At 55.0% G+C, this 23,933-nt stretch overlaps 4 protein-coding genes across 8 annotated transcripts in view; 1 reads left to right on the forward strand and 3 right to left on the reverse strand.

The window, feature by feature from the left end:
* The window catches only part of PNKD (PNKD metallo-beta-lactamase domain containing), a 62,398-nt gene extending 59,139 nt beyond the window's left edge, over nucleotides 1-3,259 (reverse strand). Inside the window, exons 1-3 of one of the 2 annotated variants that reach the window (XM_036422230.1) lie at nucleotides 3,119-3,259; nucleotides 2,193-2,361; nucleotides 350-778 (exon numbers count right to left, since the gene is read on the reverse strand). In XM_036422230.1, the coding sequence (XP_036278123.1) occupies nucleotides 586-778; nucleotides 2,193-2,361; nucleotides 3,119-3,185 (429 nt within the window). In that variant the 5' untranslated portion in view covers nucleotides 3,186-3,259 and the 3' untranslated portion in view covers nucleotides 350-585. Of the gene's footprint in view, nucleotides 1-349; nucleotides 779-2,192; nucleotides 2,362-3,118 lie in introns of those variants that run through there. The other variant, XM_036422229.2, reaches the window with a different exon arrangement.
* Nucleotides 3,260-3,558: 299 nt separating this feature from the next.
* On the forward strand, nucleotides 3,559-8,592 carry LOC118709907 (angio associated migratory cell protein). Its single transcript, XM_036422228.2, has 11 exons — nucleotides 3,559-3,760; nucleotides 4,168-4,323; nucleotides 5,203-5,322; nucleotides 5,804-5,943; nucleotides 6,192-6,336; nucleotides 6,626-6,709; nucleotides 6,826-6,941; nucleotides 7,088-7,191; nucleotides 7,337-7,427; nucleotides 7,573-7,727; nucleotides 8,124-8,592. The coding sequence occupies exons 1-11, from the start codon at nucleotides 3,640-3,642 to the stop codon at nucleotides 8,197-8,199; spliced, it is 1,308 nt and encodes a 435-aa protein (XP_036278121.1). The 5' UTR covers nucleotides 3,559-3,639; the 3' UTR covers nucleotides 8,200-8,592.
* Nucleotides 8,593-8,817: 225 nt separating this feature from the next.
* Nucleotides 8,818-23,167, reverse strand: GPBAR1 (G protein-coupled bile acid receptor 1). 2 transcript variants are annotated; one of them, XM_036422234.2, is made up of 3 exons: nucleotides 23,157-23,167; nucleotides 11,659-12,052; nucleotides 8,818-9,956 (listed from the first exon to the last, which is right to left on the reverse strand). In XM_036422234.2, the coding sequence occupies exon 3, from the start codon at nucleotides 9,909-9,911 to the stop codon at nucleotides 8,919-8,921; it is 993 nt and encodes a 330-aa protein (XP_036278127.1). In that variant the 5' UTR covers nucleotides 9,912-9,956; nucleotides 11,659-12,052; nucleotides 23,157-23,167; the 3' UTR covers nucleotides 8,818-8,918. The 2 variants fall into 2 exon arrangements, with proteins under 2 accessions (XP_036278127.1, XP_036278126.1); XM_036422233.2 differs by lacking the exons at nucleotides 11,659-12,052; nucleotides 23,157-23,167 and adding an exon at nucleotides 10,332-10,641 and having other exon boundaries at nucleotides 8,818-10,121.
* ARPC2 (actin related protein 2/3 complex subunit 2) overlaps nucleotides 19,356-23,933 on the reverse strand; it is a 28,146-nt gene continuing 23,568 nt past the window's right edge. For all 3 annotated transcript variants that reach the window (XM_036422235.2, XM_036422236.2, XM_036422237.1), the window contains 3 exons: nucleotides 22,743-22,843; nucleotides 22,326-22,426; nucleotides 19,356-19,813 (listed from right to left, as the gene is read on the reverse strand). In XM_036422235.2, coding sequence (XP_036278128.1) covers nucleotides 19,789-19,813; nucleotides 22,326-22,426; nucleotides 22,743-22,843 — 227 coding nt within the window. In that variant the 3' untranslated portion in view covers nucleotides 19,356-19,788. The remainder of the gene's footprint in view (nucleotides 19,814-22,325; nucleotides 22,427-22,742; nucleotides 22,844-23,933) is intronic.

Here is a 23,933-nt window from a genome sequence, read left to right on the forward strand (position 1 = left end):
CCTTAGAAATCACTAGTCACAAACCTTTGAAAGTAACCCACGTCCAGGGAGGTTGAATCATTTGGACTCGGCCACAAGGAGTACTGCTTTATTTCTTTCACACCCTCAATGCCCTCTTTGGTTGTTTTTTATTTATTTACTTGTTCAAAGCTGAGAAAGACCCCACCCTCCTGGCCAGCAGCTCTGAGCACTGGCTCTCCAAGGCCTGCGCCTAGGCTTGTTGCTTAAGCCTCTGTGGTTTCCCCAGCCATTGATCCGGAACACTGAATGCTTCAGAGAGACAGCTCACATGAGTAACCCACCCCGCCCTCTCCCTCCCATCCCAAGGGACTCAAAAATCCAGTCCCGGTTCCTTTCCACTCACACACTCAATAACTTTATTGGCCTTTGGTTTCTCTGGGAGGGGAGGGAGAGCAGGGTGGGACAGGAGGGTGTGTGGGGGGGAGTTAAGGACTGACAGCAGTCTGAGCTTCCTGCGCCCTCTGGTGGACCTTAGAGGCAAGGACTAGAATTGCAGCCAAACCCAAAGGATTTCCGTGGTCTGGAGGCCAGTCAATACAGTCTAGGGGAGGGCTGCAGTGTTCCTCAGGTCTGCACCCCAGACCCAGCTTCAGGAGACTGGGCATGCTGGGAGGAGGCCCTGAATCTCTGGCTCTCATACTCGCCCGTGTTGGCTGCCCGCATGTTCTGCCGAGCCTTCATCTGCTTCAAACGATTCTTGTCCACTTCCCGCTTGGTGAGGATGAACAGGAGGATACCACAGGGGAAGCCGATGGCCCTAGGGGTGGGGAGACGCGCACGGGGTTTGGGGAGGGACCACGCCTGAGCCAGAGGAGCTGGGGGGAGGGGAGGTAATCTCATTCCAGCTTCATCGAGCTCATGAATACTGCAATACCTCTTGTATCTATTCAGCCTCCTCGTTGGCTGCTGGAGGGCACTACACAAATCAGATCCTGCTGCTACTCTGCTTAAAACCACTTAACAGCTCTCCATCACTTCCCTGCCAAGTCCAAACACCCAGGCATGGCACAAAAGGCCCACCTCTACATTCCTTTCTGCTGTAGCCTGCCACCTCTCAACATGAGCCCGCGAGCCTACAGTCTGCATGATTCTCTGATGGCCCATCCCCTTTCCCCTTCGACCCTCGGCAAATTTCCTCTCTGCCTAAACTGCCCAACACCCTCTCCCAGAGTACCCTCCTAATCTGAGGAACTGCTACTGGGGAGCACCTTGGTGTGGGGAGAAAGGGCATGGAGTCCAAAGACCTGGTAAGAATCCCAGCTCTGAGCCTCAGCCTCTCATCTGTGAAATGGAGATGGAATATTTATCAAAGACACTGTAAAGTCCTGGAACACCTAACCTAAGGTGCTGAAAAAAAAAAAAATAATAATTTCCCACCTGACAGGTGTGGCTCAGTCTGTTGAGTATCATCCCATGTCCGGAAAGGTTGATGGTTCGATTCCCCAGTCAAGGCACATGTCCAGGTTGCAAGCTCACTTCCCCACACATTGATATTTCTCTCTCCCTCAAAAAATCCTTTTCTTTCCCCTTATACTTATTGGCTTTAACTTATTTCTTTGGATAATCCTCACCCAAGGATATTTTTCCACTGAATTTTAGGGAGAGTGGGAGGGACATATGAATTGGTTGCCTCCCGCACTGGGGCTGGGGTGCTGGGGATCGAGCCTGCAACCGAGGTGTGTGCACTTAACCCGGGGTCGACACTATGCATGGCGCCAAACCAGCTAGGGCTCCAAAAGTCTTAAAATTTATTTTAAAATTCTGCTAAGATAAGACCCTTTTGAAAAAAATTGGTAATTTACTCCTTTCCTTTAGTATTGATCAGCAATATGTACTAAGGTCAGAGTCAAATCTGAATAATGATGTGTTAAAACACCTTTGAGATAAAACCCAATTAGGTCTCACCCCAAGTTCTCCAAAAGAGATGAGACCAGGGAACCAAATTCACATCAGATCAGTTCAGCTTTCTCCACAGAAAACCCACTCTCTCTCCAATTTCACATACTTTCCCCCCCATCCCCTGCCCCACCTCCCTGCGACTCCAGTCCTTGCAGCCAGCAATTCCGTCCCCACAGACCTGGAGTGAGCGTACCACCTGGCACCTGGAGAAGTGTCTGGGCTCTGCCCTCCCCTGGTGCCTACGGGTGGGCACAGGGTTCGAGAACACTCACCAGGCGACTCCCACAGCTTTCATGGGGTTCTTGGCCTTCTTCCTGGGAATGTACTCCAGCTCCGGAGGCAGGGGCTCCGGCTCTTCCTTGCACTCGGGGGAGCTGTGGCTTTGCAGCGCCCGGGTCCTGCTCTGGGCAGCTTTGTTGGCTGTGGCTCCAGCGAGAATCCCTGTGCAGGGAGAACAGGAAGGTCAGCGGGAGGAGGAGGGGAGAGCCCGGGAAGGAAGGAGCGGCTGCGCTCTGAGGCGGAGCAGGGACCGCAGTACGGTGTAACAAGTGCCAGGGGGAATCCGAAGGGCACTGGGAACATCGCCATCGAGGGGACACCTTCGGGAAGCCACCGCTACGTCACTGCGGGCTCGCCACCCCGTGCCGGGCGCCCGGGCTCCGCTGCTCATCTCCCGAGAAGGCGGGATGGGGAGGACTGCAGTGGGGCTCACGTGAGACGCAGGAAGGGAATCCGCGAAAATGTTTTCAAACCGCAGCAATGGCCAGTGCGGAAAGGGGGCTTAGAGGCGGTCTCCTCCGTCCCCCCGTCTCCTAGGAGAGGATCCCGAAGCCCAGAGAGACGAGCTCCCCCGCCCAAGGTCAAACCGCTCACTGCCCGCGGCTAGAACCCGAGCCTCCGGCAGCGCGGGGCTGGCCTCTGCACTGCGGAGGGTGTCCGGCACCGGAGCGCGGAGCCCGGGCTTCCCCGGGGCTCCCTCCCGCAGCGAGGGCGCGGAGGTGTGTGCGCCCCGACGGCAGAGGGGCGGCCGGGGACCTCCGAGACCCCCTCACAGCCCCCCAACTCTGCACCCCGCAGAGGGGTGCGAGCAGGAACCCACAGCCCTGACCGCCTGCTCTACCCGGGCTGGATGTAAAGGAAATAAAAAGGGGAGGGGGACCCCTGGCGCCCCTGCCCTCCCCGGGGTCCCTCTCCTTACCCCGGAGGACGCGGGCATTCCTCGCCCCCCGGCCCTTCAGCGCCGTAGCAGCCACCACCGCCGCCATGTTCAGATCCCACCCCCCCCTGCACCGCGGTCTCCGCCGGGAATTGTAGTTTGCGTCAGGGGCCTCCCCCACTCCTCCCGTCCCGCCTACAGGCCGGAAACTACAACTCCCAAAAGCCTCCGGGGCGGGCCGGGCCGGGCCGAACTCCTCCTCCCAGGAGACCCGGCGGCGCGCACGCTCGCTTGTTTCCCTTCTGCCAGGGGCGGAGTCAGGCCGGGCGGAGTTTGGGTTCCCTCGGCCACGCCCCGCCCCTCTCCCCAGCTCTGCTCTGTGGTTGGTGGTTCGGCCATCAGCCCTGTTTCCGATTGGCCGGGCGGCCGTCCCTCTCCCTTTCCGGAGAGTGGCTGACGCCTGTTTCCTCCCGGGGAGGAGGGGCCCGAGTTCCGCGTCGTCGCGCAGCGCTGACTCGGGGAGGCGTTTGGGCCCTGAGAAGTGGATCGGCTGCGCTCGCCGCATGGAATCCGAATCGGAGAGCGGGGCTGCCGCTGACACCCCCCCACTGGAGACCCTGAGCTTCCATGGCGACGAGGAGATCATCGAGGTGGTGGAGCTGGACCCCGGCCCGCCGGACCCGGGTGAGAATGGCCGGTCCGCAGGCCGTGGGGCAGGAGCGCTCACCCCTGGCCTGTGACCCCGGCTTCTGCCCCCGCCCCTCTGCACCCTACCGGTCATTCCTACCGACTTTCCCCGCCCTTCCCCCTCCTCCCGCCCCCACCCCGAGGGCCCGGGCCTGGCCGGGTGGGGGTTCCCTGACGCCTCCTCGGCCCTTCCCGCACACACCCCCTTCCCAGCATCCCCTCGGCCCTCCCTGCCAGTCTCCGGCCGACGCCAGGTGCGCAGCGTCTCCCGTCCTCGCCCCGCACACCTTCTCGCTCCCGCTGCTCGACTGACCTCACTCTGGCCACATGACCCACCCCAGCCCTCGTCTCCATCCCCCTTCCTGCCTGCTAAGCCCCATCTTTGGACCCTCTGACCAATGCAGATGATCTAGCCCAGGAGATGGAAGATGTGGACTTTGAGGAGGAGGAGGAAGAGGAAGAGGGCAACGAGGAGGGCTGGGTTCTGGAGCCCCAGGAAGGGGTGGTGGGCAGCATGGAGGGCCCGGACGACAGCGAGGTCACCTTTGCACTGCACTCAGGTAGGTCTCTCAGGAGATCCATCCTACACTCGGGCCCGGAGGCCCTTTGAGCATCCCATGTCGGCTGTGTACTGGGCATTCTGCTGGCCCTGGCCCGGAGGAGCTCACAGGAAGCGGGCAGGGTGATGGGATGGAGGAGAGCTTGGCTCCTGAGCCAGCTGAGAAACCCGTGTTCCACTCTTACCTCTGCCCCTCACCAGTGTACGATCTGTAGGAGTCTCCCTGGGTCTTAGTTTTCCTTTAAAATAGGGGTGTCGAACTCAATCAGAGAAGGGGCCAAAATCTAAAATCCAGCCTAAATCGCGGGCCGAATGGTTTACTGAACAGTCATAAACTGTCATTGTGATGGAAACGCAGCGGAGTGCAGTGATGACCGCGGTGTGGGCCACATTGCAAGGCCTGGCGGGACGGATTTGGCCCGGGGGCCTTGTGTTTGACACATGTGCTTTAAAACATTACTTTGGTGTAAGTCACATGGAGCGTGTTTTATATAATCCTCAAATGCCAGCTCTTAGTAAGGAACCAGGAGCACAATGTTCTCCTCCCTCTGTGTGTACCCAGCCTGACGGCATCCCATGCTGAGAGCTGTAAGCCCAGCACACACTTTCCTGTGCTCCGTGGCCTCAGTGTGGGGTGGTGAAGGGTGCGGCATCGTAAGGGGCATCTGCTCCGGAGAAGGATTTGGAGCTTGGCGAGCTCGGGGAGGGGTTTCTCCAACCGTCTGATGCTTGAAACTCAGGAGGAACTCGGATGCATCCTGCTTTCCCAGGAGGAAAGACGTGCTTCTCTGGGTGGAAGGGGTGGGCCTCCTGCCGGCCTGAAGGACAGAACCCAGGTGGGAGCCCCAGCCCCTCACTTGGGAACTCTCTCTCGGGACAGCATCTGTGTTTTGTGTGAGCCTGGACCCCAAGACCAACACGCTGGCGGTGACCGGGGGTGAAGATGACAAGGCCTTCGTGTGGAGGCTGAGCGACGGGGAGCTGCTCTTCGAGTGTGCGGGTGAGGGGGTGTCTTCCGGGGCGGGCTGCAGCAGTGGCGCATCTCACAGCCACTTACCCCCATTGTGCCAGCTCCGTGCTGGGCCTGAGGCCTCTGGAGAGGATAGCATAGTCTGTTGTGGATCTAGGGGAGGGAGGCACTGAGTGGGCAAGGGCATCTGGGAAAGGCTTGAAAGGAGGAGACCTGGGCTGATGAGGGGTATCTGGGGAGAGGGAAGGGGGTGGGTATTCCAGGCAGAGGTGCAGAACGGGCAGGAGGGAAGACCCAGGCCTGGGCTCCGTGTGGCTGAGTGGAGGGCCAGCATTGCCTTGAGACCTGGGTGTGCTGATTCCTGAAACGGCAGTGAATCTGGTCACCTGTTCTGCTGGGATCCACGTTTTCCTCTCTCAGCTAGTCCTTTCAGGAGGCCAGACACCTAGGTCATGGGCCCCCAAGCACAAGGTGCCCTGATGTTCTCTGCTTCTTTGGTTTTTTTTTGAAGGCCATAAGGACTCTGTGACTTGTGCGGGTTTCAGCCATGACTCTACCCTAGTGGCTACCGGGGACATGAGCGGCCTCTTGAAAGTGTGGCAGGTGGACACCAAGGAGGAGGTCTGGTCCTTTGAAGCAGGAGACCTGGAGGTGATTAGAGTGGATTCAACTCAGGGCCTTGGTTGGTAGTGGGTAAGAGCTTGGGGCTTCAGTTCCACCTTTACCAGACCAGGCCATCTCTGACCAGTGCACTCTCAAGGTACAGCAAGAACGTCTGTCCCTGTTACCCAGACTGTCCTCCCTGACTCAGAGCAGAGGCAGCGTGGTGGGGCTCAGAAGACAGGTTCCTAGGTGGGATGGGTGATGGGCCTCCCTGCTGACTCTTCCTCCCTGTCCAGTGGATGGAGTGGCACCCTCGGGCACCTATCCTACTGGCGGGCACTGCTGATGGCAACACATGGATGTGGAAGGTCCCCAATGGCGACTGCAAGACCTTCCAGGGTCCCAACTGCCCAGCCACCTGTGGCCGAGTCCTCCCTGATGGTGAGATAAGCTCCTCCAAGTTCCTTTCTTGAGTGGAGAGAGGTTGGACCCAAGGCTCAGCCCACACTCTGATCCTGTTCTCAGGAGCACTGACCTCAGGCCCCGGAGCAGACAGCTCCCTTTTCCACCCTGAACTAGGTGTCTTCTGCTGGGTCCTGGGTGGTGTTGGCTCTCTCCCTTTCCTGTCTCCCTCTCCTGGCTCCCGCCCATATCCCCAGTTCCCTCTCTGGGTGTGTCCCTCTCTGAGTGTGCTGTCTTTCTCTCTTCATCTGTGCTTCCGGCCCTGTAGGAAAGAGAGCTGTGGTCGGCTATGAAGATGGCACCATCAGGATTTGGGACCTGAAGCAGGGAAGCCCTATCCATGTACTAAAAGGTATCAGAGTTGGGGGAAGTGTTAGCCGCGGCCTTTGTTGGGGGAGGGGCTAAGACCTGGGACAGGACTCCGAGGGGACAGTGTGAAGACTGACTTATTCCTTTGCTGCATCCTAGGGACTGAGGGTCACCAGGGCCCTCTGACCTGTGTTGCCACCAACCAGGATGGCAGCCTGATTCTGACTGGCTCTGTGGATTGCCAGGCCAAGTTGGTCAGTGCCACTACTGGCAAGGTGAGTGAAACTGAAGCCTGGCTGTGAAGCCTTCGCTCTTCTCCCCTCCTTTCTTATCCTTCACTCAACCTCCCTCCTCTCCACCTTCCTTCTCTGAGAGGATCATGTTTCTAGGACCTTCTCTGACACTTTCCTCTGGCTCATAGGTGGTGGGTGTTTTCAGGCCTGAGTCTGTGGCCTCCCAGCCCAACCTGGGAGAAGGGGAGGAGAGCGAGTCCAACTCAGTGGAATCCTTGGGCTTCTGCAGTGTGTGAGTGTGAGCTGAGGCTTTGGCCTGGAGGCCGCCTGGAGAAGAGAGGGACTGAGCTTGGGGAGGGGCCTGGGCGGGGAGACCAGGAAGGAACAGGGCCCGTGGGCCCAGGCCCCTCTGTGAGCTGGTGGTGCCCCTCCCCCAGGATGCCTCTGGCAGCTGTCGGCTACCTGGATGGGACCTTGGCCATCTATGACCTGTCTGCGCAGACCCTCCGACACCAGTGTCAGCACCAGGTACGGGCACCTGTGGGAGGCCCAGGACGGTCAGCGTCCACCCCGACCTGGCTCCTGCATGGTCCTGTCTATGGCCCTGCTCCCACCTCCCTCCCCGAGATGCTCCTCGCTCCCCTCACGCCCACCCTGCCTCTCCACCGCGCAGTCCGGCATCGTGCAGCTGCTGTGGGAGGCGGGCACCGCCGTGGTCTACACCTGCAGTCTGGATGGCATCGTGCGCCTCTGGGACGCGCGGACCGGCCGCCTGCTGACTGACTACCGGGGCCACACGGCCGAGATCCTGGACTTCGCCCTCAGCAAGTGAGTGAGCTGGGCAGGGCCGGGGTTCTGTATTCGGAGGTGGGGAGAGCATGGGGGGCCACCGGGACCCGGTGTGTGGGAGGCCTTCCTGCGGGAAGCCGGGACCCAAGACCGGGAAGCCTGAGGGAGCTGCAGCTTCTGGGTGACAGTGACTTGCTGGGTCTCATGTCAGTCCCGGGGCTGAGGGGCTGGGACTGCCTCCCCATGTTGTGGTTCCTCTCATTTCCTCGCTCACTGCTGGCTTCACGTGTGTTCACTGGACACGGGTGTGTCAGCTGGTGCTGGGCACTGAGGGCATGGAACTGATGTGCTCGAGAGGCCCCGGGGGCTCCTGGGTCATGGGTTTGAGCCAGCCCCGAGGCCCCATCCCTATGAGCCTCTTCTTTCTGTCCGCAGAGATGCCTCCCTGGTGGTGACCACCTCAGGAGACCACAAAGCAAAAGTGTTTTGTGTCCAGAGACCTGACCGCTAGCTGCAGCCCCTGCAGTGTCTGGTGTGAGGAGGTGAAGGGAGGCCCCTCCCCGGCAGAGGCGGAGGGTGTGAGGGAAGAGGATGGGAGGGGCTTCGGACTACTTTCCACCCCTTCACACTGACGTGCCCCCTGTCCCTTTCTTCTCTTAAGAGACCCACCCTTCACCCCTCAGGCCCTGCCCCTCCCCCAAACCCGGGGGATCTCTGAGGGAGGTTCAGACCTCTTTCTCCTTCATTTCATTTGTGGGTGTGAGTCATGGGGTGCCTATTTGTATGTGGGGAGTAGGTGTTTGAGGTGCCTGTTCTTTCCCTTCCCAAGTCTCTGGGGGTGGAAAGGAGGAAGAGAGAGATTAGTTACAGATTTTAAAGATGTAAATAAAATATACTTCCCAGAGACCATGTCTGTGGATTCTGTGGGGGCTGGGCCTGAGGAAGAGCTGTTGAGGCCCCGCATGTGCTGGACTCTCGGTCCTCAGCCCGCCTTCCCGTCGATGGTGCAGCCCCACCTACAATTGCTGATCCGAGCTGGGATCTCCCTGGGTTCTGTTATTTAGGTTCTTTCCACAGCTGTTCTACCTGCCTCTCCCCTTCTGTGATACAGAATGAGATACCGATAAACTCGGCCAGAGGAGCTTTATTCCCCCAATGAAAGGGCAGGGTCTCGGACCCACGGGTGTGCAGGCAGGTGGGGACGGGCGTGGCTGAGATGGATGGATGCTTCTAGTTCAAGTCCAGGTCTGTGCTGCTGTGGCTGCCGGTGCCGTAGGCAGTGCCGGGCCCAGGCCTGCTCCGCGAGGCTCTTCCCCGCAGCCCCCGGCGCCACCTTCGGGCGGCTGCCCTCCAGGGAGCCGTGTAGCGGTGGTCACTCAGCCCCATGGCCACGGGCACGGCCGCTGCGCTGGCACTGCCCAGCGAGACCAGGGACAGCAGAGTTCCAGGCCCCAGCGGGGGGCGCTGCTCGTAGGCCAGCACCGAGAGGAGCAGGGTGGCCACGTAGGGTCCCCAGCACAGCACAAAGAGCAGCGTGGCTCCGGCCTGGGCCCGCGCTTGCCGCCAGGCCAGGGCCCGGGCCAGGGCCGAGGGCGCGCCGCGGCACACGGCCCGCTCCTGCCGGCGGATGCCCCGCAGCTGCCGGCGGGCCGTGGCCAGCACACGGGCGGAGAGCAGGGCCGCGGCGCCCACGGCGGGCAGCAGCAGCCCGTAGACTTCGAGGTAGAGGTAGGGGGCCGGGAAGACGGCCTGGGAGCTGCAGTTGGCGCCAGGGCCCCAGTGGTTCCACCCCAGAGCGGGCAGGCTGGCGAAGAGCAGGGGGCCGGCCCAGGTGAGGAGCAGGGCCAGCCGGGCGCTCCCGGGGGCCCGGAGCGGCCGCAGCACGGCCAGGTAGCGCTCCCCGTGCACCAGCAGCAGGTTGGCGAGCAGGGAGAGGAAGGAGAAGTTGGGAGCTAAGTGGAGGAAGAGGCAGGGCCAGTAGCCTCGGCGGCTCTGGCGCCACAGGCCTGGCAGCGTGGGCAGCGCCAGCCCTGTGAGCAGCCCAGCGAGCAGCAGGCTCAGGAAGAAGCAGCCGGCAGGCAGGCTGCGCAGGCGGCGGTCCCCGGCAATGCCCAGGGCCAGGAGCAGGTTGGCCACGACGATGAGGCTCGCCAGGACCAGGGAGAGCCCAAAGGCTCCCACGGGCACAGCGCCGGGCTCCTCCCTGGTGCTGTTGGGTGTCATCTTGGGTCTGGGGACAGGGAAAATCTGGAGCAGCGGCCGACATGCCTGGAAGGGAGATGGGGTGGCCAGAGTTAGCGTGGGGCTGCGGGTCACTGTCCTCTCAGGAATACATATTAATCTAGAGGTTGCAGTCCAATGGACTGTAGGGTGTATACACATTTCTTTTTTCCAATGAATAGCCAATTAAAATTCCTATTTCTGGCTTCTCAAGCAAATAGAGCGGTCAGCCTGGGGACTGAAGGGTTCCAGGTTTGATTCCTCCAGCCAAGGGCACATGCCTGGCTTGCGGGCTTGATCCCCAGTAGGGGGCGTGCAGGAGGCAGCTGATCAATGATTCTCATCATTGATGTTTCTCTCTCTCTAACCCCTCTCCCTTCCTTTCTAAAATCAATAAAATGTATATATGTTTTTTTAAAAAGCAAGAAATAAGTTGTGGCAACAGCCATGTTCTGTATGGTAGTGACCAGCTGGAGTGGGGACTGCCCTCAGGCCACTTCACCTGTTTCTGTTATCTGCCGGCCCCCTTGGGCAGCTGTGCTTATGCCTGTTTAGACTGAAGATGGACCCGCCCAGGCCCAAAGCCTCTTGCCCATCCCTGCCCGCATGGCAAGGCCCTAGCCAGAAGGGAAGACGGTGTGGCTGGTGTAGCGGTCAGCCAACGCTGACAGCCTCCTCCGGGCTAGGGCCCGGTGCTAGGCGAGGGTGCTCAGGTGAAGGAGATGCCCGAAGCCTGGTTGGCACCCGAGCATTAGGATGGGGGTGGGGCAGGAGCGAGGCAGAGAGGGGTCACTGAGCATCAGAGTGAGTGGCGAGGCCGAGGCAGATGGCGGCAGCAAGTGGGCTGTCCTGCCCTTGCACCGCCATCCCGGTGTGCCCTGAGGCCGGCTGGTCACAGATGAGTGAGCATCCTCTGGACAGGACTTCCAGCCCATAAACTTGGCTCATCTGCACCACTAGCAACAGGCCCCTTCGTGGGAGCTGGACGGGACAGCGGGGTTGCTGGGGGCATAGTGAGTGGGTGGTGGGGAGGGGGAGGATTGGCAGTGAATGTGGAGATGCCAGCAGCACGGAGGACACCCCCCACACTCTGAGGCTGAAGCCGACCCCCAGGAGAGGGGAGAGGAGCTGCTGGGCAGGGCTGGCTCTGCAGCTGGCTGTCCCTGTCCTTTCCTTCTCGGCTCCTCGTTCTCAGCCTGCCTGCACCCGGCCCCACGGCCACATCGGGGCATGGGGAGGGGTCCGGGGCCCTGTGGGACCCTGCTTCTGCCCACGGGAGCAGCTGCCGATGCTACGATTACAGTCAATAAGGAAAGGGTTCCTACCGCCCCCGCCCCACAGCCACTCTGACTCAGGGGAAGCTGAGGGCCCCACTGGGCCTCCAGGCTGCTGCACCCCTCCCCCTCCCCCTTTTTCTCTTCCTCAATCTTCTCTCTGCCCCCAACTCCGGACATCTTTCCTTCTCAGCAGCCCTCCAGTTTCTGTTCCCGTGTCCCTGCATGTCAACTTTATTAAACCCCACAGGCCTCAGGGGACCTTCCTTCCAATCCGGCCTCTGGATCCCGGGCTGGAGCTCCTGAAGCTCCAGCCCTTCAGAGCGAGCCCCCCACCCACCTCCCCCAGAGCGGGAGGAGAGAAGGGCCGGCCCAGGAGTGGTCTCCCAGTGGTGTGTGCCCCTGCTGGCTCTGCTGGCAACGGCTCTTCAGGACTGGGGCTGAGGTCCGGGGCGGGGAGGGGCGCAGCGACTCACATGGCAGTGGAGACAGGTGCTGGTCAGCCGGCCGGCCTGTGTCAGGGAACTGCTGCGGCTGGCCCCGCGGGGCCCCTGGGGCTGTCTGCTGTCCCGGCCGGGGAGGGCATGGTGCCTCCACTCTGGGACAGCGGGGCCCCAGGCTCCTGCCGCCCAGGCTCCGCTCCCGCCTGGGTTCTGGAGGGATGGAGCTGCGGCCACGGGCTTAGCCTGGCCCCACCCCTGAGGGTGGGACCTGGCACACCCTGGCCTTAGCCTGCGGGAGGCCTTCCTCCTCGCATGCTGGACCCATCTTCCCCTTCCCAGCTACTGGCCATAGCGGGTCCCTTAGGGGGCGGATCCTCTCCCAGGTCCCTCAGCTTGGAGACCCCTCCCCTGATACTGCCCCGCTGATCTTAGAAATGCATTGCCGTTAGTGAATAACGTCCTTCTATCCCTCCCCTGCTTCTATCCCTCCCCCATTTCTGCCCCAGCTAACACATTTACATTTTATGAGCTTTCTACCCGAGTGGCCAGCCAGCTGCATATTGAGCTCCATAATCCTACCTGTCTGCCAGGGGGGAGCGTGTGTGTGTGTGTGTGTGTGTGTAATGGGATGGGAGTTGAGGATTCACTGCCCCCCATCTTTTTTTTTTTAAATGGCTGTGTTTTACAGTTGCTTCATGAAGATCATTCTTTTTCTTTCTTTAAAAAAAAAAAATATTTTATTGATTTTTTTACAGAGAGGAAGAGAGAGGGATAGAGAGTTAGAAACATCAATGAGAGAGAATCATTGACCAGCTGCCTCTTGCACACCCCCTACTGGGGATGTGCCCGCAACTAAGGTACCTTTCAGTCTGCAGGCCGATGCTCTATCCACTGAGCCAAACCAGTTTCGGCCCTGCCCCCCACCTTACCGCCTGATGGACATTCCAGATTATAAAGCCAGCCTTGCCTTCTAGAATCTGGAGCCCTTTTGTGTTTTCCTCAGCTACTTTGTGAGTCCAGTTGTGGGTCTCAAGCTACAAATAGCTCTGGGGATGTGTGATATTGGGCAAGCTAGCTCTGGGCTCCAATCTCCCCACCTGTGACATGGGGAGGAAAGCCAGCTCTTAGGGTTGCTGTGGAAAATGCTATGGGATAACGTATGTAACTAATTAGATCCCAGTGCCTGACCCTTAACGAGGGAAGCCACACGCGGCTGTTGTGGAAAATGTTATGGCCCACACAAGAAGCAACCAGTGAATGCATATGTAACTAGGACAACAAATCCATGTTTCTCTCCTCCTTCCTCGATGAATAAGAGGCACCAGCCAGTGTTGGAATCAGAAAGCCTGGCTTTGGATCTCGGAATCCTGGCTGAGATGCTATTTTTTCCAGCTGTATAAATTTGGGCATGTAACTAACGGTCCCTTGCCTTAGTTTCCTCATCTGCAAAATGGGGCTCATGTTGTACTCACCCACTGAGAGTAAGTGAAATATGTGATAAACACTTAGATCAGTGCTTGGCACATACTGGGATTTCTGCCCCTTCCCTCCAGCCAATCCTCCCCTCTAAGGAAGAGCGCCCCTGAGAGAGGCAGATTGCCTATGAAAAGCAAGAGGCCAGGGGTGCTTTTGCTCCACAGGGAAACTAAGGAACTAGGTGCAGTCACGTGTCAGTTAATGACAGGGATACGTTCTGAGAAACAGGTTAGCCGATGCCGTCGTCCTGGAAATATCATAGGATTTGCTTACGGTACACAAACCTGTATGGTATAGCCTACTCCTTACCAAGGGTCAGGACAGCCTACAGCTCTGTAGGGGAGGAAAAATAACTTTCCCTCTACCCTTCTGGACTCTTGGCTGTGACATCCCTGTCACAAGAGACAGATTAACAAGAGAAAACTATTTCATAACATGCAGACTTGGGAGCTAGGAGCTACCCAGGGAATCTGAGTAACTCAGAATGCCTGAAGCCATCACCTTGAATACCATCTTTAGCTGAAGACCAAGGATGTTGGGGGTGGGAGGAAAGGGCAGGAAACAAGGGGTAAGGTTGTTAGGCAAATTTCAGTCTAGGTCTTCTACAGTGATAAGACTTCCTAGAGATAAGACACTTCCCCCTCTTCCTGGCTCAGTGAGGGAGACACCCTTACAATGGACAGGTCCCTAAAGCACAGATACCTTTTACAAAGAGTAACTTCTACTTGGTTTTCAGAGCTGCTTCCAAGTCAGAGAGTTTCTTAAAATTAACCAGCCTAAAATAATCCTTATGCTAAAGAGACATGTTTGCAAGTGACAAATTCTGTTCCCTTACAGCTCTCAGGCTACAAACCAGAACAGCATGTCACTGCTCTGGATACTGTAGGCACTTGTGTAATGCATTTTGCTACATGACTAGATGATAGGAATTTTACATCTGCATAATCTTTTAAAAAATATTTTTTTAGTCCTGGTTTTGGTCTGTGGATAGAGCGTCAGCCTGCGGACTGGAGGGTCCCGGGTTCGATTCCAGTCAAGGGCACATTGGTCTGATGTGCAGGAGGCAGCCGATCAGTGATTAACTCTCATCATTGATGTTTCTATCTCTCCCTTACTCTCGGAAAGCAATTAAAAACACACCCAGGTGCGTGAAATTCATGCCCTCGGGAGGAGGGATCCCTCAGCCCGGCCTGTGCCCTCTTGTAGTCCGGGAATCCCTATGGGATGTCGTGTGGAGCGGGCCTAGGCTGGCAGTCAGACATCCTTAGCACTGCTGCCTCCTGCATGCCCCACACACAGGGGATTGAGCCCACAACCCAGGCAAGTGAGCGCCGCCAAGTCAGGCTGCATCTGCGTAATCTTATGGGACCACCGTCCGAAATGCAGTCCTTCAAAGACCAAAATGTCTTTTTATTTTATAGAAAAGTATGTTTTTATTGATTTCAGAGAGAGGGAGGAGGAGGAGAAGAAATATCCTGACTAGGGATTGAATACCAGCAACACTTCAGTGCATGTGGGGCCTGGGATGACACTCAACCCACTGAGCCACACCAGCCAGGTCCTAACGTCTTTAAGACATGCATGCCTGTATAGGGAGAGGAAGGGCAAGTTCAGGGTTAGAAAGGCCAGAGGTGTTGAGCCCCCACTTCTACATTGTATCCAGTGTGGCTTTGGGGTGAGGGAGAAGCCAGTTACACACCCTTAAGACCTGAAATGGGAGGAAACAGGCTAAAACTGCAGCAAGAAAACTGGAGGAGAGACTTTAGGAAACACTTCCTCGCCCAAGAGCATAATTGGATGAAGCCAGGGGAGTTTGGGGTTCTCTGGGGGAGACCAGGGTTGGAGGGCTGGAGGCACAGCTGTCAGGGGTCCTGGAGAGGCAGGACTTACGTTGGGACAAAGTGGGTAGAGGAAAGCATCTAGCCTCAACCCCATCCTCCAGAGAGCCAGTGGGCGGGGGACACGGGGTTCCAACAGATGGTCCTCAGCCCCACGCCATCTGCGGGCAGAAGTCAGAGGCTCTGGGAGAGTTCATCCGGAGTCTGGACAGAAGTGGGTGTGGGGCCCCTCGGATACTGGGCTGCCAGGAATAAACAGACCTCCTCCTGTTCCCAGCGCTGGCCTCCTCCCTGAGGGATCCAGGATGTCTGTGTTTCTTCTTGCTGCTCTGTCTAAACACTGTGTGTGGGATGACGTGTGAAGGGGGACAGCTTAGGCGGTGGGAACTGGGAAGCCTGGGTTCTATCCCCTGCTCCCTCGCCGTTTCTTCCTTACTGGATTATCCAGTTCCTCTCTGCTCCCCCACAACTCCTGGGACTGACTCATCTGCCTTTTCTCCTTTGCCCAAAGGAGCCCAGTGCAGGCAGCCTGAGGTGCTCCGTTCAGCTGACTCTGCAGGCTCTACCCCACACCGTCCCACCCAGGTCTCCTTTCCTCAGGGCAAGTCTGCATCATGGTACCCGATCCAGGCTCTAGCAGGGAACGCTCTGGATATTTTTGCTGATCCTCCTCAAGCTGCTGTTCAACCCTTCACTAAGTCTCAGGAGTCTCTGAGAGGCTCAGGGCACAATCGTGTGAGTGAAATGGCCAGGATCCTGGCTTCAGGAAGCCTTAAGTCAGCTGTACAGCAGCAGGACCCCTGGCCCTGTTAGGGTTAAACAGCCAGATTCTCTAGTCTCCCCAGGAGCCAAAGGAAACGGCACTGCTTTCATCTATTTCCCAAGGGAGAAGTATTGCTTGAACTCAAATAGCACCCCACCCAGTACCCAGGCTTGGGTCTGAGGCCTCTGTAGCTTTGGGGATGAGTGCCTATCATTCCGACTTTGAATGAGACCAAAGGGGACTGAAATGGCAACTGCTAAGTACCACCTCTGATGAGGCAGTTAGCTCTATTTCCTTTTCCTGGTTTCAACTTCCTGACCCCTAATCCCATCCCTCCACTTCCTTAGCCTTGCTGCCTTTTCTGCCAAGCTCCTAGATCTTAAATATATTTTTATTGATTTCCGAGAGGGAGAGGGAGAGATAGAAACATCAATGGTGAGAATAATTTATCAGCTGCCTCCGGCACACCCTACAATGGGGATTGATCCTGCAATCCAGGAATGTGCCCTGACCCAGAATTTAACTGTGACCTCCTGACTTATATATAGGTCAATGCTCAACCACTGAGCCACATTGGTCAGGCCCAAGCTCCTAGTTCTTAGCATACACAGGTCCCACCTTACCCAGGCATGGAGGGTCCCATCAACACCCTCCTCATCTCCCATTGCACCCAAGCAGAGAAAAATACCAACAAGGGAAGGACCTTGGCTTATGATGGACTTGCTTCCTTAGCATTCCTACCACTTCTGATCCCCTTGAGTATATAAGAATGGAACTTAAGATTCATTAGATGGCATTATCAAGAATAATTATAGGTACTGTAATTGCCTATGTGATACCGGATTCTTCAAAAGCCTGACCCTCATCTTGAGGCCTCCTTCCTCCCACAGTCCACAGGAACTCGGCTGAAGTCAGTGGGCCTTTGACCACAAAGGGAGGGTATTTCTACACTAATTCCAAGTATGTCCTGACACAGGCGAAGACAAAAGAGCAAGTCTGGAGAGTCTTCAACGCATGGACATTTCTAAGACACTGCCTTGGGATCTACTGCTGTAAAAAATGTGCAATGCCTTGTGAATTCCAACTTATTACGGAGCTGTGCTCTCAACCCAGCAGGAAAGCAAAAACTGCTCCTAGTCACAATTACCCTTGAAAACCCCTACTAGCTATTAAGGGTGCTATTTCAGTTCGAGCAATACCTTTCCCTTTGGAAAGTGATAAAAGCGCTGCAGTTGGCTCCTGGGGACATGTGGAGAATCTGGCTGTTTAACCCTAACAGGACCAGCGGGTATAGCATACATACATGCATGCATGTCACCATCACCCGACATATCTAATTTAGCCAGGCTTTCCAGCTGACAAGAGTAGGTGACAAGGGGCTCTGTCCCAGGAAATGCCGGGCAGACTTCACGTGCGATACTCTTCCCACGAGGCCACAAGGTCAGCACAAGCAAGGGGACAGGACTCTCCAGCTGCATGTCTGTTGGGACCAGCATGTAACTCCCTGACTGCAGCCAGAGCTAAGGACCCATTTAAATGAAGTCAGATGAAGTCTAGGTGACTAAATGGCTTTCAAACTTCTTGATGATGAGCTACAGTAAAACATTTTCTAATCCTGTCAAGATATGCATATATATACACCCTTAAAACACATTTCAAAATTGGTACTTACCTTTAATAGGCGTGATGCACTGATTGATCTCGTCTGTACTATTGTTTTGTTTGTTTGTTTTTTACAGAGAGGAAGGGAGAGGGATAGAGTTAGAAACATCGATGAGAGAGAAACATCAATCAGTTGCCTCTTGTACACTTTCTACCGGGGATGTGCCCGCAACCAAATGTACATACCCTTAACCAGAATCGAACCTGGGACCTTTCAGTCCGTCGGCCGACGCTCTATCCACTGAGCCAAACCGGTTGCAGCGCTATTGTTTTTTAAAAAAATGCTGATGAGCCGAAGCCGGTTTGGCTCAGTGGTAGAGCGTCAGTCTGCGGACTGAAAGGTCCCGGGTTAGATTCCGGACAAGGGCATGTACATTGGTTGCGGGCACATCCCCGGTGGGGGATGTGCAGGAGGCAGCTGGTCGATGTTTCTCTCTCATTGACGTTTCTAGCTCTCTATCTCTCTCCCTTTCTCTCTGTTAAAAATCAATAAAATATATTTTTAAAAAAATGCTGATGACAAAGTTACACATGTGATAAAAATGTATAGAAATAACAAAAATGAGTACACGTAAAACTGGCACAATTTGAGTGATGCCAGGACGGTAACCACATCAGTTTCCTGGCTATGATACTAGTTATGCAAGATGTTACCAGGGGTGAAAGGTACACGGGATCTCTGTATTACTAATTACAATTGTATGTGAGACATAATTATCTCAAGATAGTACAGGAGCCCTGACCTGTTTGGCTCAGTGGATAGTGTCGGCTTGCGGATTGAAGCGTCCCGGGTTTGATTCTGGTCAAGGGCATGTACCTTGGTTGCAGGCACATCCCCAGTGGGGGGTGTGTAGGAGGCAGCTGATGAATGTTTCTCTCTCATCGATATTTCTGGCTATCCCTCTCCCTTCCTCTCTGTGAAAAATCAATAAAATATCTATTTTTTAAAAATAAAAAAATAGGGGACCTTTCCCCCTCCCTACTTGGGAGTCCATTCTGTGAGACTCTTTCTCCCTCCCCATGTTCTTTAATAAATTTCCACCTTTGCTTAAAAAAAAAAAAAAAAATTAAAGATAGTATAGGAAATAAAAATGCTGGTTGTGATTCAGTCAAGAAATTTCATGACTCATGAGCCTCAACCCAGTTTGAGCATTAGATGGGGACAAATGAAAAGGGAAAGGAGCACGGATGGCATGGCTCAGCGGTTGAGCGTCAGACCTACGAACCAGGAGGTCACAGTTTGATTCCCGGTCAGGGCACATGCGGCAGTTGTGGGCTTGATCCCCAGCGTGGGGCCTACAGGAGGCAACTGATCAATGGTTCTCTCATCGATTTTTTTTTTTCTCTCCCTCCTTCTCCCTTCCTCTCTAAAAAATCAATAAAAACACATTTTCTAAAAACAGGGAAAGGAGATAGAAACCATTAGGATGGCCTTCAGACCACTTTAGGTGCTCCTAAAATTCTCTTGATAATTCTTTACCAAACAAATTTTCTGAACTAAGTTTTTTAGGGATCAGAGTCCTGCTAAGGGACAGCATACTTTGCTAGGCTCTGTATGTACTGTTTGCTAGGCAAGAATCTCCCAAAGTGAGTTTTTTTGGAGTGCCAGTCTCTTGGACTGTTATGTGAGAAAGAAAAACGTGGCCACTAAATACCTACCGATGTCCTACAGAATCACACACTTCCTGGAACACACTGGGAAATGCTATACATTACTCATGATAAAAGAATAATCCAGAACACTTTAATGTGCCTCTCACTGTCCTCGGAGTTTCTTGCTACAGCCAGACAGATTCAGCGATGGAGCGTTGGAGCACTTATTCAGCTTTACTCTGAAATGCCAACCGAGAGCTCACTAGCTAGCCAGCCTTCTCAGGGAAGGCTGAGGGGCTCGCGAGCCTGAGGTTTTCCAGTTCAGGTCTGCAGCTTCCGCGTCCTCCATCTTGCCTCTCTTTTGGACTCACAGTCTAGAAACCCAGCAGATTCTCATGTAAGATAGAAAGATTTTCTTTATTAATGACCCCAACCGTATTTCCTTAGATACAGGAGTTTGGAACTCAAATACTCAGGAGAAAACAAGTTAAGATTGCATTATCCTGCAACTCATTACCAGTAATATATTGCAAAGCAAAAGAGCTTGGAAGGAGGGCGGAAGGGAGGGGAGTGAAGGCGGGAAGACAAAGTAAAGGAATTAAGTTGATCAAGTGGTTTTTTTTTGTTTTTGTTTTTTTAATTCTTGGGAACTATCAAGTCCTTGCAAGCACAGCTCGTTTCTGCAGATTATTTTCCAACTTGTACAAAATGGAACCTAAATGGAGAATCCCTTGAGAACCTGAAGAGGTGCAACATTAAAAGCTACGATTATCCAGTAGCAAGTGTTCCAGCCTTCAGTTGCCAGCAGCGTCCTCTTCCTGTTCCCAAGAGTTAGCGGGATGAAAACGTCTTCCCCCTTTAAAAGCAGAGAGTGAGTGTAAGGGCTCGTTTCAGGCTCACCTCACCTTCCCCCACACTCCTGACCTAGGGATGGGATCCGAGACACGAAGCACGAGGAGGGAAGGTTCCACCAGCTCTCTCCTTCTGGTGAGGACTTTCAGGAACCAGGAAATACCCGCACTAAGTCCAGGAGGACATCCAACGTCCCCAGGAGGAAGCAGAATCATTTGTCCACGGTTTCTGGATGGCCCTGATCTACTTGTCTTTGAGAGTGGGCTCACGCCTCCTGGCAGAGATCAGGCTCCTCTACACCTTCCAGCTTTTTGGCAATCCATTTTAAATCTTTCACATGGAGGTGGAATGACCAAAGAAGTGACCCTCAATTACACCTTTGGTTACAGAATACCTGCCTTGGCTTCTGAGTGTTCTACCCACTATTCCCCCACAGGGTAGCTCTGAGAAAGGCGGGTTCTCAATGACAGAGTAGTGTTTGCTAAAGCAGCCTGGAAGCAAGAGCTGAGAACCATGGGAAATTTTCCCTGCCCTGAATGTCTCACCCACCCCCAAAGGAAACCATCCCACCTCCAACAGAAAGCTCAGGAGCCTTTGATTCTGGCAGAGCACTGTAAGTGATAACGGCTGGCTTCTGATCTGGGGCCATTTCTTGCAGCAGGCCTGCCACCCTACTACATGCTGTTCATGGTTCTGAGGCCCCTTCTGCTCTATTGTACCAGGAAGAGTGTGTGTGGGTGTCCTGGCTTCTCCTGCCCACCCTTAGTAATATAATCTGGTTTTGGGGATGGCTCCAATTTTCTGCCTCCCCCTGCTTTCTGGGGCTCAGCTCTGCCAAAGAGAAGTTACGGGACAGAAAAAAGGCAAAGCTGCTCTTTGTAAGTCCCAGGAAGGAGTTTTATGGGCAATTTATTCATTTCAATGACTCATCCTTTCCAGTTCCCCTCTCAGGGTAGAGCTGTTCTCCTGCCCCTCAGACCACCGCACTCCCTTTGCAGCGACCCCCGGGAGCACCTGCTGGCTGTGCAGCAGGGCAGTGGAGGCGTGGGGGAGACACTGGGCAGAGCCTGCCTGGTGGCTCATCTCCTGACTGGACAAGCAGGCAGCCGTGTGACAGGCTGGCCAGGCCAGGCTTCCTTCTGCTGTCCCTGTTCACCAAACTGCCTTCTCCCCTGAGCTCTGAAAGTGGCACAAAATGGTTTGCCTCACACTCGGGGTCACCAAAGCGGTGCCTGGTGAGAAAAGCGCTCCCGGGGAAAGCGAGCAGAGGAAGGAGGGAGGTTGTAAACTCCAGGATGGAGGCAGGGTTCTGGAGGGCAGTGTGTGTTTCAGCACTTACACCTGCTTCTGCCGCCCCACTTTAGGACAGGCCAGAAGCTGCAGAGGGAATCATGCTGCCATTCTGTGGCCAGAGTTCCTGGCCATCTCTCTAAGCAGAGGATCTAGCTACAGGCTGACAGCACTCGGGCTCTGGGCAGAGCTAGCCCAGAGAAAGGCCTTTGGCACTGATTTCCTAACGAGACTGAAGTCTCCAAAGCCTCTGCCTCAAGCAGCCAGGGGCGACTTTAACTTTAACTGCTATTTGGTGTCTCAGAGGCTGAAAACCCTCTGCTCAGGCACAGTAAGAGCCAGATACAGGGGGGTAAGATATGTACACATATAATACCTTTATAAAAAATGAAAAAAAAAAAAAAAGTAACTGGGGGGGAAAAAAAGCCAGCTACTCCTCTCATCCAGTAAAGTGGCACAGACACTAACTCGCCAGAGAGAGCTTGAGGCTTTATGCATGCCACGCCTACCGAAGGTTATCTGCGAGAGTGCTGGGTGTTGGCAAATACACCGGCTGTGAGGGGCACGGGGAAAGTGTGGGAAGGAGGCTTAGGTCCCCCCAATACTGTAATTCAATGTCACAAAAGACAGCAAATAAGCACCTATTACCTTATTTTAAGAACAGGACTGCCTAAACGTCACCACCAAGGGAACCAAGGCCTGGCGCTTTGCACAAAGACCTACATCTCCAGGCTCTAGCTCAGGAGGCCTCTTCTGTTCACGCTCACCATTTCCATCCCTGACAAAGACAACCTCTTCTCCATGCAAAATGCCTGCCGAGGAGCAGACCAGGAAAAAGAGCGCCGGTGTGTTTCCAGGCCCATTTACTCAAGCAAATGCTGTTAAAGTAAATGGCTCCTTCCCCAGGAAGACCTTGAGAAGGACAACACTGACCTCAGGCCCAGAGAGAACTCAGCCTCTCTGGGTAAAAAGGTCCCATTGTTCTAGCTGCCATTCTTCTAGCTCACAAACATGTGGGAATAAGGAAACACAGCCCTGCTCATTCAGAAATAGAACCTGTTCACCCCACCTTTAGTCTGTCTGGCAGCTGAGGCCCAACTCTGCTGCCTCACCTATGGATAGCTACCGCCCCAATACCTGAAGGGGGGGTAGGCTACCAGCACCCACTATGGCCCGCTCAGTGAGCTCAGGAGAGGAAGGTGGTCTTGTGGGCTCGCCCTACTCACGTGATTGTTTTCATTTCTTTCTTCTCGGCGTCTGGGCGTGCCCGGTTCAGCACCTTGAGGAAGTCGGATGTTTTCGCCCGCATCCGCGTGTGAATATAGGCCTGGGGGCAAACACATCGAGCAGTGAAGCAGAGGCCCACACTAGAAAGACAGCTTTACTTTCACTAGAAGCTATCAGGAGGCTTGGAAACATCCCCTGGATTGACACAGGGCTTTGCAGGGAAGCAGGAGACATAGATTCATCTCTCTGCTAGAGGGAGTGGTGGTGGGGGAGAGACGAATTAAAACCATGATTTCCTGACCTCTGGAACCATCTACTGAGAGTTCCCAGCAGCAGCCTGGACTGCAGGATGACTTTGCCATCAGCTCTAGGGGGGAGAATGAGGAGGGCGCGGAGCTGAGCGCTGGGCTCCTCACCTTGGAGCACTTGATGTGGTAGTGCAGGTAGTCCCGGAAGGTGTGGATCAGGTTGATGGTATTGTCTCGCGCGCTGGCGTTGGTGTGGCGCGGGAACAGCACTGGGGGACAAACACGGGGTCGGCATTAACACAATGCCAAAGGCAGGAGGACCGGTGACCCAGGCAGCTCCCACCTCCTGCCTAAGTATCAGCCACTCTTTCATGCCCAGGCCGTCGCGTTTCCTCCTGATACAGGAAGGGTAAATACCTTAACCAGGGCAGGTGCCCGCCAGTGCAGGTGGGGCACTCAGAAAGAGGAGGAGATCACGGCAGAAAACAGAGCACCCCAAGGAAAGGGCGTGGCCCTGGCATTCATCCCAGGTGCGGATTCCGTGGCTGTGCACTCCCAAAATAATACAACCTTGCCTGCCACAGCTCAGCGATCTCTTTGAAAGGTGACAATACTATCTACTAACTTGGGAGAAAATACTTTACCTTAAGAAATCAGGATTAGGCCCCAGCTGGTTTGGCAAAGTGGTAGAGCATTAGCCTGAGGACTGAAGGGTCCCAGGTTTGATACCAGCCAGAGGCACATGCCTAAGTTACAGGTTCCATCCCCAGTAGGGGGTGTGCAGGAGGCAACCGATCAATGATTCTCTCTCATCATTGATATTTCTATCTCTCCCTCTCCCTTCCTCTCTGAAATCAATAAAAAAAAAAAAGAATTAAAAAGAAAGAAATTGGGATTAGGAAGCCAAGCTTGCCTGTACTATGTCCTTGGTGCTGAAGTAGAATAACCTTCAGAGAAACAAGATCCACACAAGACCCTGTATTCCTGAGGTGAAAACCAAACATTATGGCACAATCAATAAGGACTTCTCTCTCTTGATGAGGACCGGCAGGAGGGCTGCTTTGGGTGGAGGCTGAGGAAAGCGGCTCATGGCACTGGCCGCCTGGAGACCCACGCAGGCACTCAGCCCTCTGCACCCACAACCCCTCCTGCCCCTGTGGCTTCTTGAATCCTATTTCCCGCACCTACTCTACTCAGTGGTTTCACCATCAGCAAAATCCTAAGTACGAAGTTTTGCTGAAATGAAAAGGAATGTGCCCCAAGAGAAGTGACCACTAGGATAGGATAGCTACATGTACAGAACCTAAGATGCTCACGGCTGGAAGTTTACCATCAGTTCATGAACACAGAGACATATGC

Source organism: Pipistrellus kuhlii, unplaced genomic scaffold, assembly GCF_014108245.1.
Source record: "Pipistrellus kuhlii isolate mPipKuh1 unplaced genomic scaffold, mPipKuh1.p scaffold_m20_p_7, whole genome shotgun sequence".
Taxonomy (NCBI): domain Eukaryota; kingdom Metazoa; phylum Chordata; class Mammalia; order Chiroptera; family Vespertilionidae; genus Pipistrellus; species Pipistrellus kuhlii.

Excerpts from the sequence above, each read along its gene's own strand:
- LOC118709907 (XM_036422228.2), top strand. The coding sequence starts at position 3,640 with ATGGAATCCGAATCGGAGAGCGGGGCTGCCGCTGACACCCCCCCACTG. Across the intron at positions 4,324-5,202 it reads CACCTTTGCACTGCACTCAG|CATCTGTGTTTTGTGTGAGC; the intron begins GTAGGTCTCTCA and ends CTCTCGGGACAG. Across the intron at positions 7,728-8,123 it reads CTGGACTTCGCCCTCAGCAA|AGATGCCTCCCTGGTGGTGA; the intron begins GTGAGTGAGCTG and ends TTCTGTCCGCAG.
- GPBAR1 (XM_036422233.2), bottom strand. The coding sequence starts at position 10,070 with ATGTGTATACACCCTACAGTCCATTGGACTGCAACCTCTAGATTAATA.